This window comes from Eurosta solidaginis, chromosome 5 (genome assembly GCF_040869045.1).
Source record: "Eurosta solidaginis isolate ZX-2024a chromosome 5, ASM4086904v1, whole genome shotgun sequence".
NCBI lineage: Eukaryota > Metazoa > Arthropoda > Insecta > Diptera > Tephritidae > Eurosta > Eurosta solidaginis.
The window spans coordinates 191,896,536-191,923,236 of record NC_090323.1 but is presented as its reverse complement, the minus strand read 5'-3'; the positions used below and the strand labels follow the sequence as shown (position 1 = coordinate 191,923,236).

The following is a 26,701-nucleotide window of genomic DNA, read 5'->3' as shown; positions in this document are numbered from 1 at the left end:
GTGACTTTTGGATTTGCAATCTCGCTGGTGCATCTGTAATTGGCTTTTTAAATATTGTCTCAAGAGGCTTATGGTCAGATTCGATCGTTAAATCTTTGCAACTAGAATGGCGTTTGCTTCTTTTTCTAATTGGCTATAGCCCTGTTAGGTTTTTGTGAACGATTTCGCACAGTAAGCGATCGGCTTCTGTTTTTGTATTAGTACTCCGCCACATGCATAACTACTGGCATCTACTCACAGCAAAATTGGCGCTTTCGTGTCATAATACCCTAGTACTGGTGGATTCTTTAACAGATTTTTCAATTTATTGAATGCTGCATTGTGTTGCGTATCCCACACCCACTGAACATCTTTTCGCAATAATTGTCTTAGTGGTTGGGTAGTATCTGCCAAATTTTTTATAAATTTCGACACGTATGCCCAAGATCTTTGCAACTCTCACGTTTTCCGGTTGCTTAATTTCCGTTATAATTTCTATTTTTTCGGGATCAGGTTTTACCCTTTCAACGGAGACTATATGTCCCAGAAACTTTACTTCTTTTGTATTAAAAACGCATTTTTCTTTATTAAGCTTAAGGCCTGCTTTTCTGAATTTGTCAAGTACCTCTTGAGTGATCCTCTCTAGTTCTAGTTTGCTGGTGGCATGCAAGAGAACATCATCCATAGACACCTCCGTGTTCTTTACGTCCGCTATCAACGAACTCATTACTTGTTGGAAAACTTCCGGAGCCGATGCTAAGCCAAATGGAATTCTTAAAGCAAGAGTATCTTCCAAATGGGGTACTGAATGTCAGATATTCTTAAGTACGCGGTGTTACTTGCAGTTGCCAAAAGCCTTTTTTACAATCGAGTAACGTGAACCACTTAGAGCCGTGGATGCGGGCTGTAATTTCTTCTAACGTAGTAAGTGGATAATAACGTCTTTTGAGATTTTTATTTATCTCCGATGGATCTAAACAAAGTCTAATTTTATTATTTTTTTTTTTACTACGACCATGGGTGACAGCCGGTGTCGGCTTGGTTATGGGTTTAATTATTTTTTGCGCTACCATATTATCAAGCTCATCTTTAACCTGCTGTCTAATAGTATGCGGGATTTTTCGCGCAGGGCATATGCTTAGTTTCGGATTTTCTATTAAGTCTATGTCGTATTTGTATTGCTTAAGGCAACCAATTCCTTCAAACAAGTTTTCATCAACAGTTAAAGTTTCAATACGCTTCACTAATTTCAATTTCTCACAAGTTGACTTACCAAGCACTGCTGTAACATCCGCTTTGACAACTAAGTATTGTTACGAATATTAGCAAAACTAAGGAGTGCTGCCATCTCCAGGCCGATGCTAAGCAGTGACGTGAATTCACATCAATAATTCAATCATTATGTATCTACATAAACGAATCAATAATTGCGTCTACACATATGTACACATTCAGACGAGCAACATTTACATACAAGGCAGCGAGAGATGAGATGTCACACACCGATGAATTTACTTATACGCTTATGTGTGTGCGGGAGACTGTAAACTACAAACACATGCATATATCTTATCTGAGTTGTCACAAGAGAGAGCAATAATTTGTGCACGTAGTTGTGGCTGGCGATTTTGTAGCCGAAACAACTAGTAAGTTCTGGAAATCGAAGAGCCTAGAAGTATGCAGCGTAAACTATAAAAGCGGGGCAAGCGAGTAAGAAGTAATTCAGTTTGATTTGAGTTGTCAAGCAGTTTGATTAAGACGATATCTAGCGAGCAATAGCAGTAGAGTTTCATTGAGCTATCAATCAGTGTGGTTATTAAGCAAGCTATTCGTTGCACAGTTTGTTATTGTGAAGTACTTTAATAAAGGCCATTTTGCATTATTACAAATTGGAGTTATTTATTCAACAGTTTAGTGATTCGAACTTAGCAGAGGATTGCAAATAAGAGGATTTGCAAGCAAATTCGTTACAATTGGTGTCAGAAGAGGAATTGTTGAATAAATTCTAGAGGACAACAAGGACATGGCAAAGTTAAGTGAATTGAAGATCCCGCAACTGAAGAAGGAGTAGGAGAGCCGTGGATTGAATACAAGCGGCGTTAAACTCGAACTTCAGGCACGGCTACGAGAAGCAATGGAAGCAGAAGGAATTGATGTGGAAGAGCATGTCTTTCATCTTGATGGCGAGGAGACTACAAAAATTGAAGAGAAAAATGAAACACCGCAGACAATGGCGAACACAGACCTGAACATGATATTGGCTGCAATATCGGCACAAATGTCCGAAATGTCATCACAAATATCCACAAATATGTCATCACAGCTGGAAGAACAAAAGACATATATGGCAACCCAACTGAAAGAACAAGAGACACGCATAACAGTACAACTAGAAGCACAAGAGGCGCGTATATCATCAAAACTCGAAGCGCGCATGGACGAAAAAATAATGCAGTTTGAAGAAAAATTTGAGGCAGAGGTGGATGCGTTGAGAGGTCGTATACAGGAATTGCAACTTAATCGGCCGGCTGCTTCAGCGAGTAATACAAAGGTAAAAACTCCATCTTTTGACGGTTCTGTTCCTTTCCAGGTCTTCAAGCTTCAGTTTGAGAAGACCGCAGCAGTGAACAACTGGAATGCGGAAGATAAAGTTGCTGCACTGTTCGTGGCATTGAAGGGGCCAGCAGCGGAAATCCTACAGACGATTCCCGAAGGAGAGCGGAACAATTATGAAGCATTGATGGCTGCTGTAGAACGACGTTATGGAAGCGAGCATAGAAAACAGATATTCCAAATTGAGTTGCAAACCGCTACCAAAAAGCAAATGAGACATTGCAGGAGTTTGCTTCAGATGTTGAAAGGTTGGCTCATCTCGCAAATGCGGACGCACCCGTGGAATACACCGAGAGGGTAAAAATCCAGAGTTTTATAAATGGCATACGAGATGTGGAAACGAAGCGGGCTACATATGCGAATCCAAAACTAACATTTGCTGAAACGGTATCGCATGCTCTGATTCAGGAAACAGCATCGCTTCTGTGTAAGCCAGTTTTCAAAGCACGCCGTGTGGAAGTAGAAAGGCCAGATTGGGTAGACACAATTTTGGAAGCACTGAAGGGATCTCAACAGAAGAATGCCGGAGTTATTAAATGTTTCAAGTGCGGCAACCCAGGTCACATTGCACGTCATTGCGATCTTGGTCCTAATAGTTCCAACAATGTGGGTGGCCGTAAACGCAAAGCTGGCGGAAATGAGCAAGAGCGTGTCGAATGTAAAGAACGAAAACTTGCCCCGGCTGTTGAATGTCCTGTGATATCTGTGTCGCAAATTGGAAGGAAATCAAGCAGTCTTACCGTCAGAGGGAATGTGGATGGTAAAGAGCGTGTACTGACTGTAGATACGGGGGCATCTCATTCCTTGATTCGATCTGATTTGGTCTACAGGAGAGTAAAGTCATTACCTGGAGCAAGGTTGCGTACGGTAACAGGCGAATATAATCAAGTCCAAGGCGAAGTGGTATGTGAGGTATTAATTGGAAAAGTCATGGTTCTACACAAATTCGTTGTGGCGGAGATCGTTGATGAAGTCATATTGGGAGTGGACTTCTTGGTTGACCATGACGTCAGGATCGATATGCGGAGAAAAATTATGCGCTATAAGAACCAGGACATACCACTTAACTTTAGTTTGGAAAAAGGGTTCAGCAGTAATCGGGTACTGATGGAAAAGACTCGACAAAGACCACGAAAGTCAAAGGCAAAGGTTGATAGATCGAATGGGCCAAATAAATCAAAATCAAAAGCACCTGCGAGAGAAACACTGGCATTGACAAAACCTAAAAGACGCAGGAAAACGAAGCAACGAATTTCCCAGAAAGAATGCGAGGGTAGTTTCAAGCCGGAGCGCACTACTCTTGTGAAATGTGGGAACGATACCGATTATGCAAAGCAAATCCGTCCAGCGCAAGCTCTACGAAGTGGTTCATTGACCAAACGACAGAGTGTGAAGGAACGATCGAGGATAATGAGTAGTAAGATGAAACACAGGTACGACAAGGAAAATAATTCGGAAGGTTTCCGGGAGGGAAATTTGGTACTGTTATATAACCCTCACTGGCGGAAAGATGTTCCATCCAAATTTCGGTGCAGTTGGGAAGGCCCGTACAAGGTTGTGAAGAAGATCAGTGATATCATCTACCGCATACAAAGCATTGAGAAACCACGGAGTAGAAGAGTGGTACATATGGCGATGCTAGCGGCGTTTAGATTGGGGGATTTGTCTGATCGGGACGATCAGACTTAGGTGGAGGGCAGTGTTACGAATATTAGCAAAACTAAGGAGTGCTGCCATCTCCAGGCCGATGCTAAGCAGTGACGTGAATTCACATCAATAATTCAATCATTATGTATCTACATAAACGAATCAATAATTGCGTCTACACATATGTACACATTCCGACGAGCAACATTTACATACAAGGCAGCGAGAGATGAGATGTCACACACCGATGAATTTACTTATACGCTTATGTGTGTGCGGGAGACTGTAAACTACAAACACATGCATATATCTTATCTGAGTTGTCACAAGAGAGAGCAATAATTTGTGCACGTAGTTGTGGCTGGCGATTTTGTAGCCGAAACAACTAGTAAGTTCTGGAAATCGAAGAGCCTAGAAGTATGCAGCGTAAACTATAAAAGCGGGGCAAGCGAGTAAGAAGTAATTCAGTTTGATTTGAGTTGTCAAGCAGTTTGATTAAGACGATATCTAGCGAGCAATAGCAGTAGAGTTTCATTGAGCTATCAATCAGTGTGGTTATTAAGCAAGCTATTCGTTGCACAGTTTGTTATTGTGAAGTACTTTAATAAAGGCCATTTTGCATTATTACAAATTGGAGTTATTTATTCAACAGTTTAGTGATTCGAACTTAGCAGAGGATTGCAAATAAGAGGATTTGCAAGCAAATTCGTTACAGTATTTTATGGGTACCTCTTGTTTTTTAATAAGCGTGTCTATGACCACTTCACCCAGTACGGGAATTTTATGGTTTGAAAACGATGTTAATTGCTTTGTTGGCGATGGACTGATGTGAACGTCTATTTTCTTTATTATTTCGTAGTTTAAAACGTTGCACTGGCTACCTGTGTCAAGCTTAAACTTTACCATTACGTTTTTGGCCAGCGTAGCTTTTTCATACCAATCTTCGACGTCCACACTGTCTAAATCCGCACCTACCGTAGACACTACAAAACTGTAATCGTTGCTTTCTCGGTATTGGACCAGATCGTTGACCGTTTTGCTTTTGCAACATTTGGTAAGGTGGCCTTTTCTTTTGGCATTTTTGGCAAACCTTTTTAAAGGCCGGACAGTTACGGCGACCTTGCGTGGTATCACACCTATTGCAGTGAAAGGGTTCATCTTTTTTGTTAGTTTCCTTGATGTCTCTTTTACTTTGCTTTTTGTTCCACGTAACTGCGTCAACTGTGGCCGCTTGCTTCATTGTTGTTACCTGATCTTAACTTGCTCTGCAGAGTGACATATATCTATTGCTTTTTCCAGGGTTAATTTGCTTTCCGCTAGTAGTTTTTCTCTTGTTGTGTCATTTGTTATACCCACTACTATTCTGTCGAGAATTAAAGTGTTTTTTAACGTCCCGTAACCACAATTTCGCTTCTTAGATCTGTAACGAATTCATCAAATGTTTGACACTCCTTTTGTACGATGGTGTTGAATAATATCTTTCGTACGTTTCGTTGGTTTGGGTGTAAAATATTCTGTTAATCGCCTTTTGATTGTGCTGACGCTTTTTTTTATCACTTTCTGTTAAATTAAAAGTATTGTAAATTACTGCTGCGGTTCTGTCACGATCGCGTACCACTCGAATTGTTGTTGAAGCCTTAATTTCCACTCGTTTGCCACATTTTGGTAATTGTTGATGACAAAACTTTTTGGTGGTCTAATATTGTAATCCGGTTTTTCGCTATTAGTTGCTGATTCTGGCATTATTTCGCTTTAATTCGGGTTTCGGCACCATGTAATGTACCTTAACTTTGGTACAATTTACTTTTGGTAAAATAAAATAGAACGATTGAGAAGGCACGCGTTTTATTATAGTCCGTGTTGTGTGTACAATAAAAGTGGTTGTGTAGTAATAGCTATCATGCGGTGGCAAAATCCTGAGCCAGATAAATAATTTGGCATGTAAATGCAACAACAACGATTTGAGCCAGATAAATCCAGATAGAAGTCTGGTTCAATTTGTGAGTCAGATAATTTGTTAATTACTTATTTTTAGGTTGGCAACGCGGCTTTTAATATACCTACTTTTTCAAAAATAGATGTCGCTGCTTAGCCTTTCGCCGTATGAGTTAATGAAAAACAGCGGCGACATCTGCCTATCACATTTCACGTGTGCGAAAATTTCACGACATCTGTTTCTCAAGTCTCTCAGTGATCCAGAGCATTCCCGTGAGAAGTGAGCGTCAGCCGGAGGTGTAAAACTCACTGAAAGACGGCAAATATGTATATATAGGAATGTATATTGTGAATCGATTGTATGTGTGTTCCTGAACCGATGATAGTTTTGTTCCTGACAGACACCATTACTATTATTTCCAAGCCACTTTCTCATTTTATTAGCTTCAACAACGCCATCATAAGGTAATTGAGTCAACTGACAGTTTTCTACGTCTCGCACCGCATATCTATCATTTCCTAAAATCTTATGTAGTACGTAAGGACCTTTAAACTTCGGTATGAGTTTTTTGTTTGTTCCCACAACCGAATCTACATTTCTTATGACTACAAAATCTCCCACTTCATATTCCTTTGCCCTCACACTTTTTTTAAGAAATAGTTTAAATTATATTCCTGCTTTTTCTTAATAGCTTCAGATGCATTTAATCTAATTTGTTCCAGATCACGCGTTTCGTTAACATTTATTCTATTATCTAAGTACTCTGTAAACTCTTCCACTATTTCACCCCTCGTTTCTACGCCGAATAAAAGTTTACTAGGAGAATTTCCTGCAGTACTGTGAACAGAATTATTAATGGCATATTCCACTTGAAGAAGTTTGTTGGACCAATCTGCATGGTTAAGTGGATGACTAAGCTTACCTAACATGGTTTTCAAAACTCTATTTACTCGCTCCACTTGCCCAGTTGCTTGTGGAGAGGCGGTAGCTACTTTAGTATGTAATATGTTTTGCTTTAATAAAAAGTTTTCAAAATCCAATGACGTAAAACATGTACCTCTATCGCTTACAATGCGCCTTGGACGACTATAATAACTAAAATATTTATCTAATGCAGCAGTAACTTCTTTACTACATGTTGAATTTGTCGGATAAAGTTTAACGAATTTTGTAAAAGCATCAATCACGACTAACAAGTGTTTCCGTTTAGATTGAATTGAAGGGAGAGGACCAAAATGATCAATATGAATTGTGTCAAATGGTTCAGGTTTTTTAGGTATATTAATGAAATTTCGTTCATTTACTCGAACGGGCTCTGCATAAATAATACACTCGAGACAGTTTTGTATACATTTTTCAACTTTTTGTTTCATTTTCGGTTATTTTATCTCAAATTTCTTCCACGATAAAATCACAAGGTTTTATCATAAATTTTATCTTCACAAGTTTAGGAACGCAGACTATTGTGACACATAAAAGCGTTATGTCCGATTATTTGCTTGTCACTACCTTTAGCGCCACTTGAGTACGAATCGATCTGGTATATCAGTACATTTACTCGACTCCACCAAAGGTAAAACTTTGTGGGATGATGATTATAGCTATGAGCGATTGAACAGAGTTTGCGCTGACCTACCAAGAGGATATGCAGGTCTCTTCCTGGTTTGTAAGAGCTAATAAATATTTATAGTTCGACTTTCTAATGGAATTACGATATTATGACTTTGCATTCAGTACTAATTTTTGAAAATTATATGAGTTTCATTACGGATTTGAAAATCTTACCAATTTTTAATAGGATAATATAGCATTGTTATAACTACGATATTAATGCACAATACAGAAAACGGAAATTGGAAGTTGCATATTAAATTCCAATTCCAAGTTCAGTTGAAGTGACTTGAATATAAATTTGAACGGATCGAATTTTAATTTGTTTACGAATATAAGTAATTGTTTAATAAAGCTGACTAAAAAATAATCAATTTTCGAAAAGGCCCTGTTATGAAACAAGATTTAGAAAAATAAATAATTCAATATAATTTTTGGAATTTTTTCAGTCTATACAATCATATTAAACCGCCATCCGAAATCAATTTGGGCAGCGATTACTCACTATTCAAGAAAGGCATCAGGTATTTAAGCTATTCCGAATGTAGTATTCCATGTTTTTGTAAAATTTCTGTCAAATCTATTTCAGACCAATGTGGGAAGATCAGGCCAACAAACAGGGTGGTCGATGGCTTATTAATTTAAATAAAAGTTCGAAGCAAGATTTGGACAACTTATGGCTTGATGTTGTAAGTGCTGTTTAGTATTTTAAATCACTTGCATTTTTCTGAAATTCTAGCCAAATTTTCTAGTTACTTTGCTTAATTGGTGAAACATTTGAACACGCCGATGAGATTTGTGGAGCTGTTGTTAATTTTCGCGGAAAGATTAATAAAATTGGTAAGTTAATATAAGCTATAGCATGCATCATTTATTACTAGACCTTTTTTTATACTCAGCGTACTTTGCACACAGAGTATATTAACTTTGATTGGATAACGGTTGGTTGTACAGGTATAAAGGAATCTAGATAGATATAGACTGCCATATATCAAAATCATCAGTATCGAAAAAAAATTTGATTCAGCCATATCCGTCCGTCCGTCCGTCTGCCGTTAACACGATAACTTGAGTAAATAATGACATATCTTCACCAAATTTGGTACACGAGTTTATCTGGACCCAGAATAGATTGGTATTGAGCGAAATCGGATGATAACCACGCCCACTTTTTATATATATAACATTTTGGAAAACACAAAAACCAAAAACACAAAATAATACACCTAGAATGTTGAAATTTGACCTATGGACTGATATTGAGACTTGATACAAATTTAAACAAAAGTTTTAAAATGGGCGTGGCACCGCCCACTTGTGATAAAATAAATTTTACAAATATTATTGATCATAAATCAAAAATGGTAAAACCTATCGTAACAAAATTCGGCAGAAAGGTTTCCTTTACTATAAGGAATGCTGTGAAGAAAAATTAACGAAATCGGTTAAGGTTTTCCTATAGCAGGAAATATTTCTAGAAAAAATGGACGAGATCGGTTAAATACCACGCCCACTTTTATATAAAAGATTTTTAAAAGGGTATTTGTATTTGTATTTATTAGGCAATTCATCCCAGCACAACAATTTGACAAAAATTATTTTATAGTGCTAGTCGGTAAAAGGCATAAAATAGGAACAATTTAAACTTGAAACTTAAAGCTAATGACTATGGCTAAGAAAAGGTTACAATAAAATAATATATTTAATAAATAATAAATAAATAAACGAATGATAGAGTACATTTGCTTAGAAGAAATCAGTATTTTAATTGTATATGTTATTATAGAAACTTGTTAATTCTTTATTGAAGAGCAGAGCATTGCTTATAAGCCTAAGTCTAGAAGGGAGCGAGTTCCAAAGACGTATGGAAGTAATGAAGAACTGGCGATCAGATATTAGCATACGATGTCTGAAGTGGGTAAGGAGAACAGATCTAGACGACTGGAGAAAATCGCTTCCCAAGGCAGTCGGTTCTATGTACCGGAGCGACTCGGGATTTTTCCCGACCAAGGACTGTCATTTCAGTGTGACCCCATCTAATTTGTTTCGTCCCTCCCACAAATTGTCATCCTCCCAGCAGCTCCTTGCAGCAGGACTGCTCCATATTCTCTTACTCCGGGAAGGCATCGAATCCAATCCGGGTCCGTCTCCTGACCCCGGTCCTGAGAAATGGTTTTGCTGCATCTGCCGGAAAAGAATCTTTTTAGGACGATCATACTCTGTTCAGTGTGTCTCGTGCAAGGGATGGTTGCATCGGACAGGTTGTTCTGGGCTTGATCCCAAATCCCGACGTCCACGTAACTTTTATAAATCTTTTGTGGCTCCTTGCTGTTCACGCCCAAGGGCGTCCCGTAGTCTACGTCTAAGGGCAACCCCCCCCCCCCCCCCCCCCCCCCCCCCACTACCTTCCAGCAGCCCCGCTGCTCAGCAAGCCACAACAAGTACCCGCTGCTGCTCGCGCCCCACGGCGCCAACAACTCAAACAGCTGCTACCACTCAACTACAATCTTCGTTGTAGAGTCGGAAGCAATGCTGAGCAACAGCCCCTGCCCCCGTCTTCTCCCCCCTCTTTTCCGGCAGCAATCGTGTAGGTCAGGGAAACAGACTCTTAGTCCCTACCTCCGTTTGCACCGTTTGCCAGCACAGAATATATATGTTTGCGACATCCGCCCAATGCAGCTCCTGCCTTGGGTGGCGCCACTTCCCTAGATGTTCTGGTATCCGCGACGGCAACCCCCCGACGGGTTTCATCGCGCCATGTTGCCAGGTCGCAAACCCAAATCATCCGGGTACCCCAATGCTTGCCCAAGGACGCCCAGTCCTAGGGCCACAACAGCAATTGAGTCCTGGCCTTCCCCAACCCAGGCGTAGTCACCCGTCACTTACCCCCAAAGTGGCGACGTCTCCCCTTATGCACTTCAGAATTCTGCAGTTAAACTGTAATGGACTAACTGAGAAGATTACGGAGATAGTCGATTTCATGAAGCGGCACAACATCCGCATTGCTGCGATTCAAGAGACTAAACTCACAGCAAGATCTGCATTGCAGACCTGCTCTGGGTATAACGTCCACAGGAAAGACCGCGAGAGTGGAAATCGAGGCGGTCTCGCGTTTATCATACACCACTCTGTGCAATATTGTATATTTGATCCTGGCATCGACCGCAGGGACAATGTCTTAGAACGTCAAGGCCTATCTGTCCGGTCAGGCGATGCAAACCTAGAAATCATCAACATCTACATCCCTCCTGCCACCTGTTGCCCCAGTGGATACCGCCCTAATATAAGGGCCTTACTCACTGGCAAAAATCGCATTATCTTAGGCGATTTCAATGCCCATCATGATCTATGGCATTCAAACTTGCGGGCGGACAGTAGGGGTGAGATGTTGGCGGATCAAATAGTAGAAACGACGTTCTGCACAATAAACGGAGACGCCCCCACACGTATGGTAGGAAGCTGTCACAGCTCGCCAGATATCTCAATCGTGAGCGCAGAACTCGTAAACTGCGTCAACTGTCAGCCGATGGTAACATTGGCATCCGACCACCTGCCCATACTTATTTCGCTTGAGCGTAACGCCGACTTCATCGTCACTGAAAAACGCACTTTCATAAACTTCAAAAAAGGAAAGTGGGAAGAATATAAATCCTTTACAGACAGCCGCCTAGCTGCCCTCCATATCCCGACTGATGCCCGCCAAGGGGAGCGTGCCTTCCGTAAGGTCATTAAATCCGCCTCGGCACATTTCATTCCCGCCGGGAGAATTCCCGAAATCCGGCCCCACTTCCCGGCGGAGGCCGCAAACTTATCGAGAGAACGTGACTGTTTAAGCGACTTAAACTATGACTTTTTTTCTTTCGTTTGTTTCATTAGCCATTGAGTGTGCTTGTAATTCTCAACTTGTTAGAGAAATATTCTAAAGCCATAGTTTTAGTTTTTAATTTAAAATTGAGGTTCTTCGAGCAGAAGATGGGGTGCCAATACCTCAGAGCCCAGTGCTCGCCTCCATATCACATTTTTTAAGGGTTATTCAAATAGAAGATGAGGTGGCTCATTAGAGCGAAACCTCAGAGCCCCCAGTGCTCGCCCCCAATGAATAAATACAAGAGGTTCTTCAAATAGAAGATGAGGTGGCTCATTAGAGCGAAACCTCAGAGCCCCCAGTGCTTACCCCCAATGAATAAATACATGGGGTTTTTCAAAGCAAAACAAGGTGGCTCATCCCGCAGCCAATACCTTGGAGCCCCCAGTGCTCGCCCCAATGAATAAATACAAGGTGTAACAGGTACATAGTGACCTCTTTAAATAAATTTAAAAATAACAAACAAATACATTAAAATAAAGATATCATAAATAAGATGTACCGATGCTTTGCATCGTCCCATATTTTAAATACACCATAAACAAAGTAAAATAACATACAGTCCATTAAAATAGTAATTTATAAAATAAAAAAGATAATAAATTTAAAAAATGCTTGCTTGCAGGGGGCTTTGAACCCGCAACCCCAAACGTGTGAGTCGGGTACGTCATCCACTGTGCCACGACTTATACGCCTACAAGCGCATCAAATTACTCCCTTATAACTCATATTAAACTGCTCGCCCTCAACTGCCCCACGCTTAGCTAGTGACCTTATAAGACAGCTTGACCCAGGCGACCCCCAAATAAGGGATATAAACCAACGCATCAGATTGCTTGTAGATGAACACAAGCGGGCGAAATGGGAGGAGCACCTAAGAGGTTGTAACCTCTCTACCGGTGTGGGTAAACTTTGGTCCACCGTAAAGTCCCTATCGAATCCGACTAAGCACAAAGACAAAGTTTCCATCGCCTTTGGCGACAAAGTGCTGTCGGACGCGAAAAAATGCGCGAGCGCTTTCTGCCGACAATATATAATGCATCCTACGGTCGACAAAGATAGACGGAGAGCCAATAGACGCGCACATAAACACAAATTCAGCGCGTCACCAATCACCATCACCGCTAAAGAGGTTGAGGACGCCATTGGTCGTGCTAAACCATCCAATGCAGTGGACCCAGACGGGATAGCCATGCCGATGCTTAAAAACCTAGGGAAAGAGGGGTTCAAATATTTAGCGCATGTCTTCAATCTGTCTCTTTCCACCTTTGTCATACCTGAGAAATGGAAAATGGCCAAGGTGGTCCCGCTACTAAAGCCTGGGAAATCAGCTAACATAGGTGAGTCGTATCGTCCGATATCTCCTATCGCCAGTGGCAAAGACGCTTGAAGCCATTTTGCTCCCTTATTTCCAAGCAAATTTGCAGCTAGCCCCTCATCAGCATGGCTTCAGAAAACTCCATAGCACTACCACCGCGCTGAAAGCCATTAGCACCCAGATAAATTGCGGTTTAAATCAATACCCCCACCTGGCATTATCACGGACTAAATCTTCCGCGACCTTATTTACAACATGGACGCCCCAAATGTCGACCATTTTGAACATCCACGTCGATGGCACTACGCTACCGACTGTCCGACACCCCAAAATCTTAGGTGTGACGTTTGATCAGGATCTACATTTTGGTGAGCACGCAGCCGCAATTGTTCCGAGAAATCAGAGCCGTAACAAAAACCTCAAATCCCTCGCTGGCAGTACTTGGGGAAAAGATAAAGAAACGCTCATGACTACATACAAAGCAATTAGCCAGCCGATTACGTGCTACGCGTCACCCATATGGTCGCCAAGCCTAAAAATCACCCACTGGAAGAAACTACAGGCCTACCAAAATACTGCTCTCAGAATCGCCACGGGCTGTCTTCTTATGTCCCCAGAACACCATCTGCATAATGATGCGAGAATACTCCCCATCAGGGAGAGAAATGAGATGCTGACCAAACAGTTCCTGTTGAATACCCAGAAACCTGGGCATCCCAACAGACATCTGATTGATAAACCAGCACCGCCTAGGGGCTTAAGGAGTCATCTCCGTAAGCATTTTGAGGAAATACGGCACCTGAGAACCCAGCCGTATGAAGTGAAAAAACACAAGCAACGAAACTCCATAACAGGCGTCGGACCTTTATGCCGGGAATTGCCCGGTGAATCCAGTGCTTAACGAAAATTATCCAAAACTTGCGGAAGAGGAACGCATACTCCCCAGGGAAACGCGTGTCACTTGCTCAACTTCGTTCTGGATACTGTAACAGGTTAAACTCTTACCTATCCAGAATCAACCCCGACATACAAAATGTATGCCCGCTTGCAATGTGTCCCCACATGACACCAACCATCTCTTCAATTGTAATGTGGAACCAACGCCTCTAACACCCCTTTCCTTATGGTCCACCCCTGTTGAAACGGCAAGTTTCCTTGGACTCCCGTTAGAGGATATTGATGACAATTTGTGATCGGTCGCGGCTATTAGGTGGGGCGAGCATTGCTACAACAACAACAACAACAACTGGAGAAAATTTAGCCTCCGATACAGATAGTCAGGTTCCTTCATATATATTAATTTATGTAGCGTAGTGAGCGTTTTAAGTTTAATAAGGTTATCGAAAGAAATGTTTAGCAACCTGTAAGCATGATGAGAGTCGTAGACGAAAATAATAAGCTATATCTTAGCGAAAAAGAGCTTTGTATCAATAGAATTTTACTTGTAAATTGAATTATAACATTAAATTGGAAAACACAAAAATTTTTGAAAATGGGTGTGGCACTGCCCCTTTTATGACTAATACTGTTTTCACACAGACGGCTTATTGAATAATAAAGGCAGTGTTCTACATTAAGACGCTTATTGAGCTCAATCTTCCCTACAAAATTCGAATCTATAATTATTTCATTAGTAGCTAATAGAATGCCTAATGAAGTCAAAAGCACAATGCAACTATTGGGAGCGTTCAGTTTCTTAGTTTTTGGTGTGTTCAGTGCTTAAAAATGTCATTTGTCAAAGTAAATGTCATTGTCTGCATGGCGGAACGATACAAGGTGGCCGCATCGAACAGCTGATTATAACCTTTTTTTATTTGATTTGATACATCAACTTCCGGCGCAGTACGATTTTGACATTTGTCCATCGAATTTACAAAAACAAAGTATATGGAATTCTTATTTATATATGTAGGTATGTCACCATGCTGCCACCTTGTATCGTTCCGCCATGATTGTCTGTCATATACAGACCAATTCTAAATATTCTCGCGGAATTTTGTTCTCGCGGATTTTTTTATTCCCGCGGAAAAATTCCTCCAATTCTTTTCTCCTAGGGAGAAGAAAAATTGGGGAATAGGAATTTCGAATTTTCGAAGTCAGCTGTTTTGTCAATTGAAATTTCGTTGCGCATTTCTTATTTTGTTTAAAAAATTGAAAAGCTTAATTATTGTTGCGAATTTGTTTGAAATTAAGAAATAAGGTATAAACAATGCACATTATTGCATTTCATGTGGTGCCACAGCAACATCAACAGAGGAGCATAAGAAGAAGACGGCGGGTTAACACAAATCCGCCGGAGTTACCTGCTTTCATTCTGCAAAGCAAATTTCTGGCGGCCACGTCGAGTTGAGTTCGCCTTTCGCCATATGCCAAAATCTAATTAAGCATTCTTTAAAAATCCTTGCGCAATTTCTGGATGGATGCATCAAATATACAAAGAGCTCTTCCGTTGCTTATGATATACTTTTCGACTTAAAATAAAGAATATTGTTGCTGTTGTTGTTGTATTAACAGTGAGAATATTGTGGTAGAATGTAAATACATATTTTAGCGCAAATTTGTACAAATAAGTGTTCTTTCTTAAAAGAATCAATTTCCTTTAACTATTTTGATGCATTCCCTTTAATTTAACAAGTGAAAAAACTCCTATGAAATGGCAAGGAAATCTCCCTCACATTCATAATACCTACTTTTCTCCCATAACCGGTTTCCTCTTTTTCGAACATTGTTCAGAATAGGAGGAAAGGGAGAAGTGAAAAAACTCTCAAGGAATTTTTATTTAGAATACGAGGAATGGGAGAAGGGAAAAAACTCGCACGGAATTTTCGTTTAGAATTAGGCTGATATCATTGTCTTTTTATTCGCTTGACATTTCATCCTTCATACTAATCGAGCAGTTACTTCTGTGTGAAAGCAAAAAATTTACGATTTCATTAGAATGTGAAATGAGATCATTTAGTTTCTGTGTGAAAACAGTATAAGCCATTTTCTATGTTTCGGGAGCCATAACTCGAAGAAAAATTAACGGATTGTAATAAAATTGGGTACACAAATTTTTCCTATAGCAGAAAATATTTCTAGTAAAAATGGACGGAATCGGTTAAAGATCACGGCAACTTAGATAGAAAACAAGTTTAAAAGGGTCGTAGACTAGAATAATAAGCTATAACTTATAGCGTTTTCTTTTCTGAAATAAATTGTTGCCTAAGTAAATGGTAAAGCCTTAATAGAGTTACTCCTACCCCAGAAAATGTTCAACATTTATAGTGCATACAAAGAACATTTCAACTCACCATATTCACTCATATCACAAATCACACAAGAAGATTGCGCGTTGCGCATGTAAACATTAGCGGCTGAATTCTGTAATTCAGTCTCATCTCAAGTCTCTAAATTTGAGATTTTCCTTTAGAGACAATTTTTGTGATTTCGGTATTCAGTAAACGAAAGTCACAAAAACAATTCACCATATCAACGAAATTCACCAAAATGACAATTTACTCATACATTGAACGAATAATATAGCATTGCATTTTGTCAACATGACGGTAGGTGGCATTGCGGCTGAGCATGGTAAGACTCCGTTCACAATTTTTATAGAAAATTCCAAAGTGTGTAGGTTCGAATCTCAGCGGCGCCACATAGAGTTCGATGTTTTTTTTAAGTATTTTCAGTTTTTTAATTTTTTCTATGCTTATTTTAATTTGAGGAATAAAATATATATATATTTAAAGCGTTTTTCGCAAATAATTTTCATACTTTTTCTGAAATTTTCACGTTTGTGATCTGCCCGGCCCAGCTCACAAATTAGTGATTGCTTTTGTGAGGCTGGAGACGCGAGACAGCATACAGAATGGCAAATTGTCTCAAAAGTGGTTTTCACACCAAATAGTCTCTAATAGTGACTAGAGACGGCTTACTGAATTCAGCTGTAGATCAGCTCTTTTTTATGGGCAATTCTTACGTCATTTTCCTTTAGCTTTTTTTTTCTTTCTCTCTCTCTCTAACAGTCAACTGTGGCGTAGATGCGCAGAACGAAGCAATTTTGAACTCGTGAATGCGCAATTTGTGCATTCATATTAACAGAGTATATGTGGAACTTAAGAGTTTCACAGAGTTGCACTGCCACACCGCCATTTTATACAGGGTAAAAGTGTAACGCTTTTGCGTTGCGAGCAGGCAACAATTTTCACAAAAGAACGAAATACCCCGTAAAGGCGTTGCCTGTTTTTTAGAATAGAACAAGAACCCTTGCGCGGCGTACAAAAAGAAAAGAAAATCTGGCTAAAGTGTTACGCTTTTTGTACGCCGCTATTAGCAAAAAATAGTTTTGAATCAATGATATTTCACTTATAAAGTTTTATTGTAAGAGGAAATGGGGAGACATTTTTCTTTTAAACGGGCGTGTTATGTAGAAAAGTAATTTATCTGAAATGAAATGAACAATTGAAGCTCACGCTGAGTATATAATGTTCGGTTACACCCGAACTTAGACACCTTTACTTGTTATAATTATTTTTAATTTCATTTATAAAACAATAGCTATTTGGACAGCTAATGCCAATAACAAAGAAGCCGTATTGGAAATTGGAAATAAACTGATAGAAGCCTTGCGATTGGGTCGTCATAGTTTGCAATATCAGCTACACAAGGACTCAATGGTTAAACAGGGTTCGAATGTTAAATCAATTTATACTCTTTAAAAAGGCAACAATTGTGCACATGCGCTTGTGTAAACTTAAAAAGTTTTTCTTACCATCATCTCAACATCCTAACAAATAAACACACAAGCATACAAGGCAACAAACGAGATTTTAACAAAAACCTTACAGAAAACAAAAATAAATTCAACAAAAATAGTCACAATCCAAACAACCATTGAAACTTAGCTCCAAAAAAGTTTGTATGCGTATATAAGCTTTATATAAACGACATATATTTATCTGTGGTAGCTGAAAATGCAAGAAAGAAGTTTTAACGAAGTTAAAAACCCTCACATGCCATAAAAGCAAATATCAAAATAATATAAATTATATACAAGAGAATATTGTTAAATGAAAATAAATTTGTTTTACAGTAGGAAAGAGATGAAAGCAGAAGTTGACACAAATGCTGTTAATGTTAGTCTATCCACAAACCACGAGCAGGTAGTAACGATGAAAAACTATATATTTGTAAGAAGCAGCGATAATATTACCGAAAAAAGGTGTAACTTTGAAGACGAAATAAATATTGAATTGAATTGATGAGATGGTTGTGAAAGGTTAGAGGAATACTGCAAAGCAGGTCTTTCAAAATGAAATGCAAAAAAGTGCTAACCGCTCTTCTATTAAACATTTTTAAGTTTTTAAAAATTTATATATTTGTATGCGCTTCTGTCGTAATTAGCTGCTGCTCTGTTGGGATATTTGGCTAAGTTAGCGTTTAATTGTAGTCATTATCGAATCCTATACGTGTTTAATGTAAACGAATATATGGAATTAAATCTAAATAAAATTTGATAAAAACAAATATTTATTGTGGTTTTTCTCCACGCTGAAAGCTTAATGCAAATAGTGTTTATTTACCAGTTTAGGTTCATGAAACAATCCCGACAGTCTTCTCTTTGAATTTCATAAGAAGCTCGAAAGGTTGTAGAAAAGCAAGTCTTCTGTGAACAAAAAGCATACTCTGCTTGTCATGCCGTCTCCGAACAGCAGATGCATTTTCACTGAGAAGCTTTTGGTGGCAGAAATGCACTCCCCAGTATTAGCTAAACCACTGTTTTAACAGGGGTGGACCATAATGAAAGGGGCGCTAGAAGCGTTGGCTCCACAATACAATTGAAGAGATTGTTGGTGTCATGCGGGGACACATTGCAAGCAGGACATTTTGCATGTCGGGGTTGATTCTGGATAGGTAAGAGTTTAACCTGGCGGCCACCGTGGTGTGATAGCGTGCCCCGCCTATCACTCCGTATGCTCTGGGTTCGCACCCCGGGCAAAGCAACATCAAAATTTTAGAAATAAGTTTTTTTGTGCTGTTCTTTGAGTACTGGATTCACCGGGCAATTCCTGGCATAAAGGCCCGACGCCTGTTTGTAGTGTTCACTGAGGACCTGCTTGTGTTTTTTTGTTTCATACGGCTGAGTTCTAAGGTGCCGTATTTCCTAATAATGCTTACGGAGATGACTCCTTAAGCCCCTAGGCGGTGTCTGTTGGGCTGCCCAGGTTTCTGGGTATTCAACAGGAACTGTTTGGTAAGCATCTCATTTCTCTACCTGATGCGGAGTATTCTCGCCTCATGTTGGTGTTGTAGCAGTGCTCGCCTGATCATTTGCCCTGCGAATCTACACCAAGTGGTGGCAAAGCGAATTCAACCAATTCGCCGTGCAGAAGAATGTCAAGTCAAAAGAAAATTTTCATTGATTTCGATTAACTGACATATTGTTGTACAAGGCTTTGTATGGAAAATTATCAAGAAGAAGCAATCAGCTGTTGCGACAACACCACCTCTACTGAATTCGCCTTGGTGGAGATATATCGAGTTTGGCTTTTTCCTGCGCATTACACAAGGCGAATTTATTACAGGTGGTGTTATCCCATCAGCTGATTGCTTATTGATAATTTTCCATACAACGCCTTGTACTGCAATATGTCAGTTAATCGAAATCAATGAAATTTTTCTTTTGCCTTGACGTTCTTCTGCACGGCGAATTAATTGAATTCGCTTTGCCACCACCTGTATAGATTCGCCTTGGCATTACATTTTCCCTCCCAAGGCGAATCTCTTCAGGTGGCAAAGCGAATTCAATCAATTCGCCACCTGTATAGATTCGCCTTGGCATTACATTTTCCCTCCCAAGGCGAATCTATACAGGTGGTGGCAAAGCGAATTCAATCAATTCGCCGTGCAGAAGAATGTCAAGGCAAAAGAAAATTTTTATTGATTTCGATTAACTGACATTGTGATGGGATAACACTACCTGTACTGAATTCGCCTTGCCCTAATACTATTAAATTTATGACAGGATTATGAGGCCGTGAAATTTTGACTTCACCTCTCTGGTTTTATTGCGTCATGGCACAAAGTTGTTGTTAACGTTGTAAACCGTAAAATAATACATACTATTTGGCATTTTGAAAATCAACACACATTCAACTTTTTTATCTTAAGAATTAGGTACATTACATTTTTAACATATCGTTAGCTTAATGCGAAAATGTGCCAAGTCACTTTTTGAAAAATTTTATTTTAATGCAGTTTTAAAACTGAATTCAAAATACATCGCTCACAAAAAAAAATATTTTAATTTTTCATTTTTACGTGCTGTGGGCAATGATGTGTAAATGTGCTAAGTCATCAGCTGTTAAAAAGAATGTGCTAAGTCAACCTCTCAATAATATCAATCTGAATTACTAGTCATTTCTTTGTGCGCGCATTTTATTTTTTTATTCCTTCAGTCTAAAAGTGCATGCTTTGTTGTTGCTGTTGTATTAACGATAAAGACACTCGCCGAATGCTTTGGGGAGTGTTACCGATGTTGATGGTTCTTTGCTGGATATAGATCCGGCACGTTTCGGTAACAAAGCACTATTAAGGTACTAACCCGACCATCTCGGGAACGATTTATATGACCACATTAAACCTTCTCGGTCATCCCGCCCTCCTCACCCGGTAGTTCGATGAGGAACTTCAGAGCCTCGGCTGTCAATAAAACAGGATTCGCCACGGCTAGATGAGGTTGACAATTGGGTTGGGGAAGCTATATATAGTGATGGCCACCCCTTTATTTCGATAAATAATCTATTATGCTGAAAATCACGCAGTGGAATATATGGAATTAACAAATTAGATAAATGAGAGCAATTCCCTAAAGTTTATTACATTATAGGCAAGCATGAGTGAGATAAAAGTTCTTCTGTCATGCAAAGCCTGAATACCAAGCAATCTGTGCCTGCTGGTATATGATGGGAGGCCGTCTGGCAAGTGAAGCATCCGTAAAGCAATTTTCGTAAAAAAATGTTTGAAGTCTCAATTTTATAGGAGTTAAATTCATAGAAAGGATTCCATATTATTGAGCAATATTCAAGATCACTTCTGACCAACGATGTATCAAGTACCTTCAACGTCACTGGTGTTACGTCTACTAAACCTAACCATTGCAACAAATTTTGAAAAAACGAAGTCAATGTGGCTAGAAAAAGAGAGTTTGGAGTCAAAAATTACACCCAAGTCTTTACTCTCTTGGCAACGATTAAGAGATTTAGCATTTAGTTTGTAGATAAAGTATGTGGCAGTTGTCTTTTGGAATAAGACACAACACAGCATTTGTTTAAATTTAAAAATAAATTATTGTCTGCACACCATCATGAAAAAGACTCCAGATCAGAACCGTTAGAAATGGTTTGACAAATAAATAGTATTTTTTGTGAAATATATAGTTTTAGTGCTATATTTCAATCATTAAAGGTGAGGAATGATGGGTTAAACATGTTAAGTAAAAAGTGCTAAGTCAGGAGAAAAAATTTGTTTTGAGTGCAGAAATTGTGCTAAGTCATAAAATAGCTGCTGGGTTAGCATATATGATTTTTATTTATCTTTTTCAAGGCTTCTACACTCAAAAGTATTGCAACTAAGGTATCCTCATTCACAGTTTTGAAGAAAACAGGTTATTTAAAAAAATATTCATTTTTTTTTGCCTTCTGTAAAATTCGTAAAAGTTGACTTAGCACATTTTCACATTAAGCTAACGATGTGTAAATGTACACATAAGGGCGATCCTTAAAAAACCAAAATTGTCTTCAGTCTCACTACTTCAAATGGTAATACCACTGCCAAAAAAATGTATAACATATTTCTTGTTAGAAAGTCGCTTATGGGTTAATATTCTGATTAACCTGTGACAACCCATCAATATCAAAATTAATAAAAAATATTTTCTGGCATATTGCGATGCCAGTAAATGTTTCTTTCTTTTCAGTTTTTCTTAGAAAAGCATAATAATTGAAAATTCAATTGAATATTCAATTATTATAAGCCAGTGTTAAGCTCATGAGTTCTTAATAATAAGTATAAATTGAACACACCATTAAAACAAACCAAAAATATTCAGTTTTGATATTGAAATCTGAAACTGGCCTCTGTTTAGCACGCTTTAGTTATCGAAAATCGAGAAGTTTATACCTATGTTATGTATATCTTAAACCTTGCTATTGCAGTTGGAACTTGTGAGAGTAAAGAAAACGTTCATTTAGTTTTTGCTACAACAACAACAACAACAACATTTAGTTTTTGAAAGACGACGCCAGTGTACATGAAATAGTAAATGCTATGGCGCAGTATAGAAATTTCGATTCATGCAAAGGTTTTTAAGGAATTCATCCCAAATCAAAAAAATTTTAAGCTATTTCAAAATTCAGAGAATTGCCAATATGTTTTGGAAAGGTGTATTAACTTACATTGCTTTTTATGTATGATTTTTTGCTTTTATTTAGTTCTTTGCAATGAGAAAAAATTACACATTTTCGAGAAGTATTTAAAAAAATGACATACTTCAGTTATTTGTTTTTTGTAGAGAAACTAAATTGTATAACAGAAAATACGAACAACCTTCGTAAATATCAGGCCTGTCCCAAGGAAAATGCTTATTCGTTTGACAGAATTTAATATTAGCCATGTTTAGACTGTAGGTTCTGCCATCTTAATCTTGTTAGAAATTCGAATGTATAAATACGTACATATAATTAGCTTGGGTTATTCTACTTTTGGCTGGTGACACATACTGTAATTGCTTTCGAGTCATGGATAGGTTATATACATTTCTATTAGGATAGGTCGTGATTGAGATCCGCTCACTTCGAGCAGACTATCCTTAATAAATTATAGTAACATGTTGATTGACTAAACTAAGTACCTCAAAATGAATGACACATAGCTAATATCAACTTCTCTCATAACGGCGTATATGTGAATTTCAAAATAGCTTGTGTATTACTATAGAGGTTTTAAGATCCACAGCTACTACTATACTAATGTGACATTATATCATCGACTTTTCGCCGTAGGTCTTTGCGTCGTGCACGCTCCAATGCTTCTTTTATTATACGCAAATCCATTTTGGGATCATGACAATCATCCTCTTCGAATGTTTTCATTACTTTATAAACTCGTGTACTTAACTCACGTGGATACTGTAACTCTATTTCATCTAATGCACCTTCGCGTATATCTAATTCACGACCAAATGAACGCCAATGAGTACCTAAGTGTAGTGATAGCATTTTATAAATAGCAGCACGTTTTTGTTCAGGTAAAGCAAATGCAGAATAGCTAGAGTTGGCAGGCGCATTAGCTGTTGGGTTTGTGTTATCATTGCTAGAAGTTCTTGTAGTAGCAATAGACTCTATTCGAAAAGCATTTTTATTACGATAATTGCCATTTTGCATCGTTGGCGCGTTGTTATCACTAATTGAAAGCTTACTATGCATTTCATTGGCCATTTGTATATAGTGATATTGGTTTTTGTTGCTTTCTTCCTCTTTCAATGCCTAAATAGGGTTACATATCTGAAATGCTACATTTTAAGCAAATTGTATTAAGCTTACATTTCGTGAAGTATAGTTGTCGATAGCTTCGTTGAGTTCTTTACTATCCAGAAGGCGCAGCGGCTCTACATTTTGTTCATTGATGGAATCTCGCCTTTCAAGGCAATCAATTAAATCGGCCATTGTACGTATACATTCATAGCGACGTGGTGAACCAATGTCTTTTATAAACATGGATTTGAGTTCATTGATGAAATCCGATGACGGCGGTTCCCGCGATGCGATGTCTTTTATCAAGTCATAGGACCAGTATTGTGTGACATTTTCCATGGTGAAAAGTAGTTGGCATGAGACCTTGCAATTATAAGCTATTGACAGAACAATGAGTGAGTGTGCAAAAACTAAATGTTTGTCGTGATTTCGAGGAAACTAGCAAGTTTTTACTTTTACACTGTATTGGCACAAATTGCCATCTATTTTGTCATTTTTTGGAGTTATTTTAATCAAATTGAAATGTCAAAATCAGCTGGTTCAAATTTGTTCTGTGTGCGGAGTTGTATTGGGTAACCAAAAACGGTGTTCCTTTCGCGATTGATATGGCTTCTTATGAACGTGTAAATAAACATAAGGGCCAATGAATGGCGACTTATAACCGTAAAATCATAACCAGATAAAACAGCGGACCGAACCTACCTTATGGAAATCAATATAATCGATTAATGGTGTAATACCATAACGCTAACGCCACAACCATAGCATAGCCAACCAATTGGTTTTTGGTTTCTCGCCATATCCATAACATAAAAATATTTGAGTTGGTGAATTTAATAACTTTTTGTAGATTTTATTCATTGTTTTGGATACGTTGTGACTAAGAGACTTATTTTTTGTGGAATATGTTTATAATTTTTTGCGTTTTCTTCATTTTTATGAAATTTTCACGAATTTTAGGTTAAGGCACCATTAATCGATCACATTGGAGATGGTTATGGATATGGGTATGGTTACGACTATGGCGTTAGGGTTAAAGGCCCTATTAATGGTGACTTATAACCATAACCAGATAAAATAGCTGATCGAACCTACCTTATGGAAATCAATGTAATCGATTAATGATGCCATACCATAACGTTAGGTTAGGTTAGGTTGAACTGGCCGGTCCATGAGTACCACACATAGACTGATCGAGTCCGTAGTGTTACCAGAAGTTTGTTTTAACGACCAAACTGAAAAACTATCAAAAACCAGGACCTATGTTATAAAATAACTCCGTCCTCTTAGCAAATACTAGAAGCTTCCTAGGACTTAAGCCACCTGCTGCTTCTAGATATGACAGCTGTATCACTCCTAATAGCTGGAGCCTTAGCCTGGCAGGTGTAAGCCACGAGCACAGAACGTGCTCGATCGTTACCTCCTCCAACCCGCAATTCCTAAATCTACTATCACCAAGCCTAATTTAAAGGCATGTGACGCCAGAAGGCAGTGTCCAGTCAGAATACCCATCATATGTCTACAGTCCTCTCTTTTTAATGATAGAAGCAACTTTTTTTGTCTAAGGTTGTAAGACCTACACATAATCTTCGACACTTTACAGCCCCGCGCTTGAACCCACGCCTTTCCCGCTTGGTCGACCATGTGCACCCCTCGCCTTCGCTGAATATCGCCCAGTCTAATTGGGACGTCTACGGAGCAAGCTTCAAGGGATGCGCCCTTTTTAGCTAGTTCGTCCGCTTTTTCATTCCCATCTATTCCCATATGCCCTGGGACCCAATATAGATGTATGCTTCTCCTTGTCCCGATTCTCTCCAGCGACTGCTTAACTGTCAATATAAAAGTTAACACGGTTACAGCTTAAGCTATTCTCTTCCAGAGTTTCTACTGCTTTGGTTACGGCTAATATTTCCGCTTGGAATACGCTACAGTAATCCGGCAGCCTGTAGGATCTGCTTATTTCCGGATCAGCGCAGTATACCGCAGACCCTACTCCCTCCACTACTTTGGAACCATCTGTGTACACATGTATCGCCTCGTCCGCCATTTTCGCACCCTTGCGGCAACCGTCCACCTCTATTGTTGCCCTAAGATCTCCCTCGAGCGCAGATAGGGAATCAGGTAGTCTGTTCGTCTTGTGATTGATGACGCTATACTACTATGCAGGGGCCGAAACTTTTATTCCTTTTATAATATAATTCCTTGCAGAACTATTAATTTTGGACTTTTAATATATTTGGATCAAGATAAAAATTATTTTCGGATTTTTATTACTTGAGTCCGATAGAACTAGTTAAACTCGGACTTTTAAAAATAAAAGTCCGGAAATAAAATTTAAATCGGGACTTTTATTTTTTAAGGCCGAAATAAAAGTCCGGCTTGATAACAAAGAAAAGGCTGATCCGAAATAAAAAAATGTGTTTAATTCGCATAAGCCGTTTCTTTGTTATCAAGCCGGACTTTTATTTTTAAAAGTCCGAGTTTAACTAGTTCTATCGGATTCAAAAAATAAAAATACAGATATTACTTTTATATATGGACTTTTATGGAAAATGTTCGAAAAATAAAAAGGATGCATGAATCGACATGATATTGCTATAAGGATACCTTGGAAGTCAAACATTTTCACCTAGGACAATTTTTTGACCAGGACTTTTTCTACTCCGAAAAAAAAAAATTATTTTCCGTCCCTGCTACTATAGCCATATGGTCAGCGCTCAAGCTGCCCCGAGCAACGAGCCTTGTTAATGCTATGTTCGACATGATATTGCTATAAGGATACCTTGGAAGTCAAACATTTTCACCTAGGACAATTTTTTGACCAGGACTTTTTCGACTCCGAAAAAAAAATAATTATTTTCCGTCCCTGCTCTATGGCCATATGGTCGGCGCTTAAGCTGCCCCGAGGCGCCGAGCCTGATTGCAGTTGTTAATGCTATGTTCTTTGCTACCAGGGGCCCTATTCAGTAACTATGAGTCTTGAAATGTACATTTTCCTTTCATACAAATTACATGAAGAAAAAGTGTACATTTTAAAACTCACAGTTACTGAATAGGGCCCCAGGTCTACAGGTGGAATGTGCAGAATGGCATACAGTGCATCCGTCGGCGTTGTTTTCAGGGCTCCCGTAATGCTAAGCATCGATAGTCTGCATACCCCTCTATTTTTTGGCCATAAGCATACCATAGCCAACCAATTGGTTTTTGGCTTCTGC

The 26,701-nt window shown here is 38.9% G+C and overlaps 2 protein-coding genes across 3 annotated transcripts in view; one reads left to right on the top strand and one right to left on the bottom strand.

Annotated features, from left to right (window-relative positions):
• eIF4E1 (eukaryotic translation initiation factor 4E1) overlaps positions 1–18,480 on the top strand; it is a 47,578-nt gene extending 29,098 nt beyond the window's left edge. For both annotated transcript variants that reach the window (XM_067787046.1, XM_067787045.1), the window contains 4 exons: positions 8,236–8,310; positions 8,376–8,475; positions 8,539–8,626; positions 17,512–18,480. In XM_067787046.1, coding sequence (XP_067643147.1) covers positions 8,236–8,310; positions 8,376–8,475; positions 8,539–8,626; positions 17,512–17,672 — 424 coding nt within the window. In that variant the 3' untranslated portion in view covers positions 17,673–18,480. The remainder of the gene's footprint in view (positions 1–8,235; positions 8,311–8,375; positions 8,476–8,538; positions 8,627–17,511) is intronic.
• A 1,516-nt stretch (positions 18,481–19,996) lies between these two features.
• On the bottom strand, positions 19,997–24,014 carry Fadd (fas-associated death domain protein). Its single transcript, XM_067791758.1, has 2 exons — positions 23,556–24,014; positions 19,997–23,498 (listed from the first exon to the last, which is right to left on the bottom strand). Exons 1-2 carry the CDS (start codon positions 23,823–23,825, stop codon positions 22,980–22,982), a joined length of 789 nt encoding a protein of 262 aa, XP_067647859.1. The 5' UTR covers positions 23,826–24,014; the 3' UTR covers positions 19,997–22,979.
• Between the last annotated feature and the right edge of the window lie 2,687 nt (positions 24,015–26,701).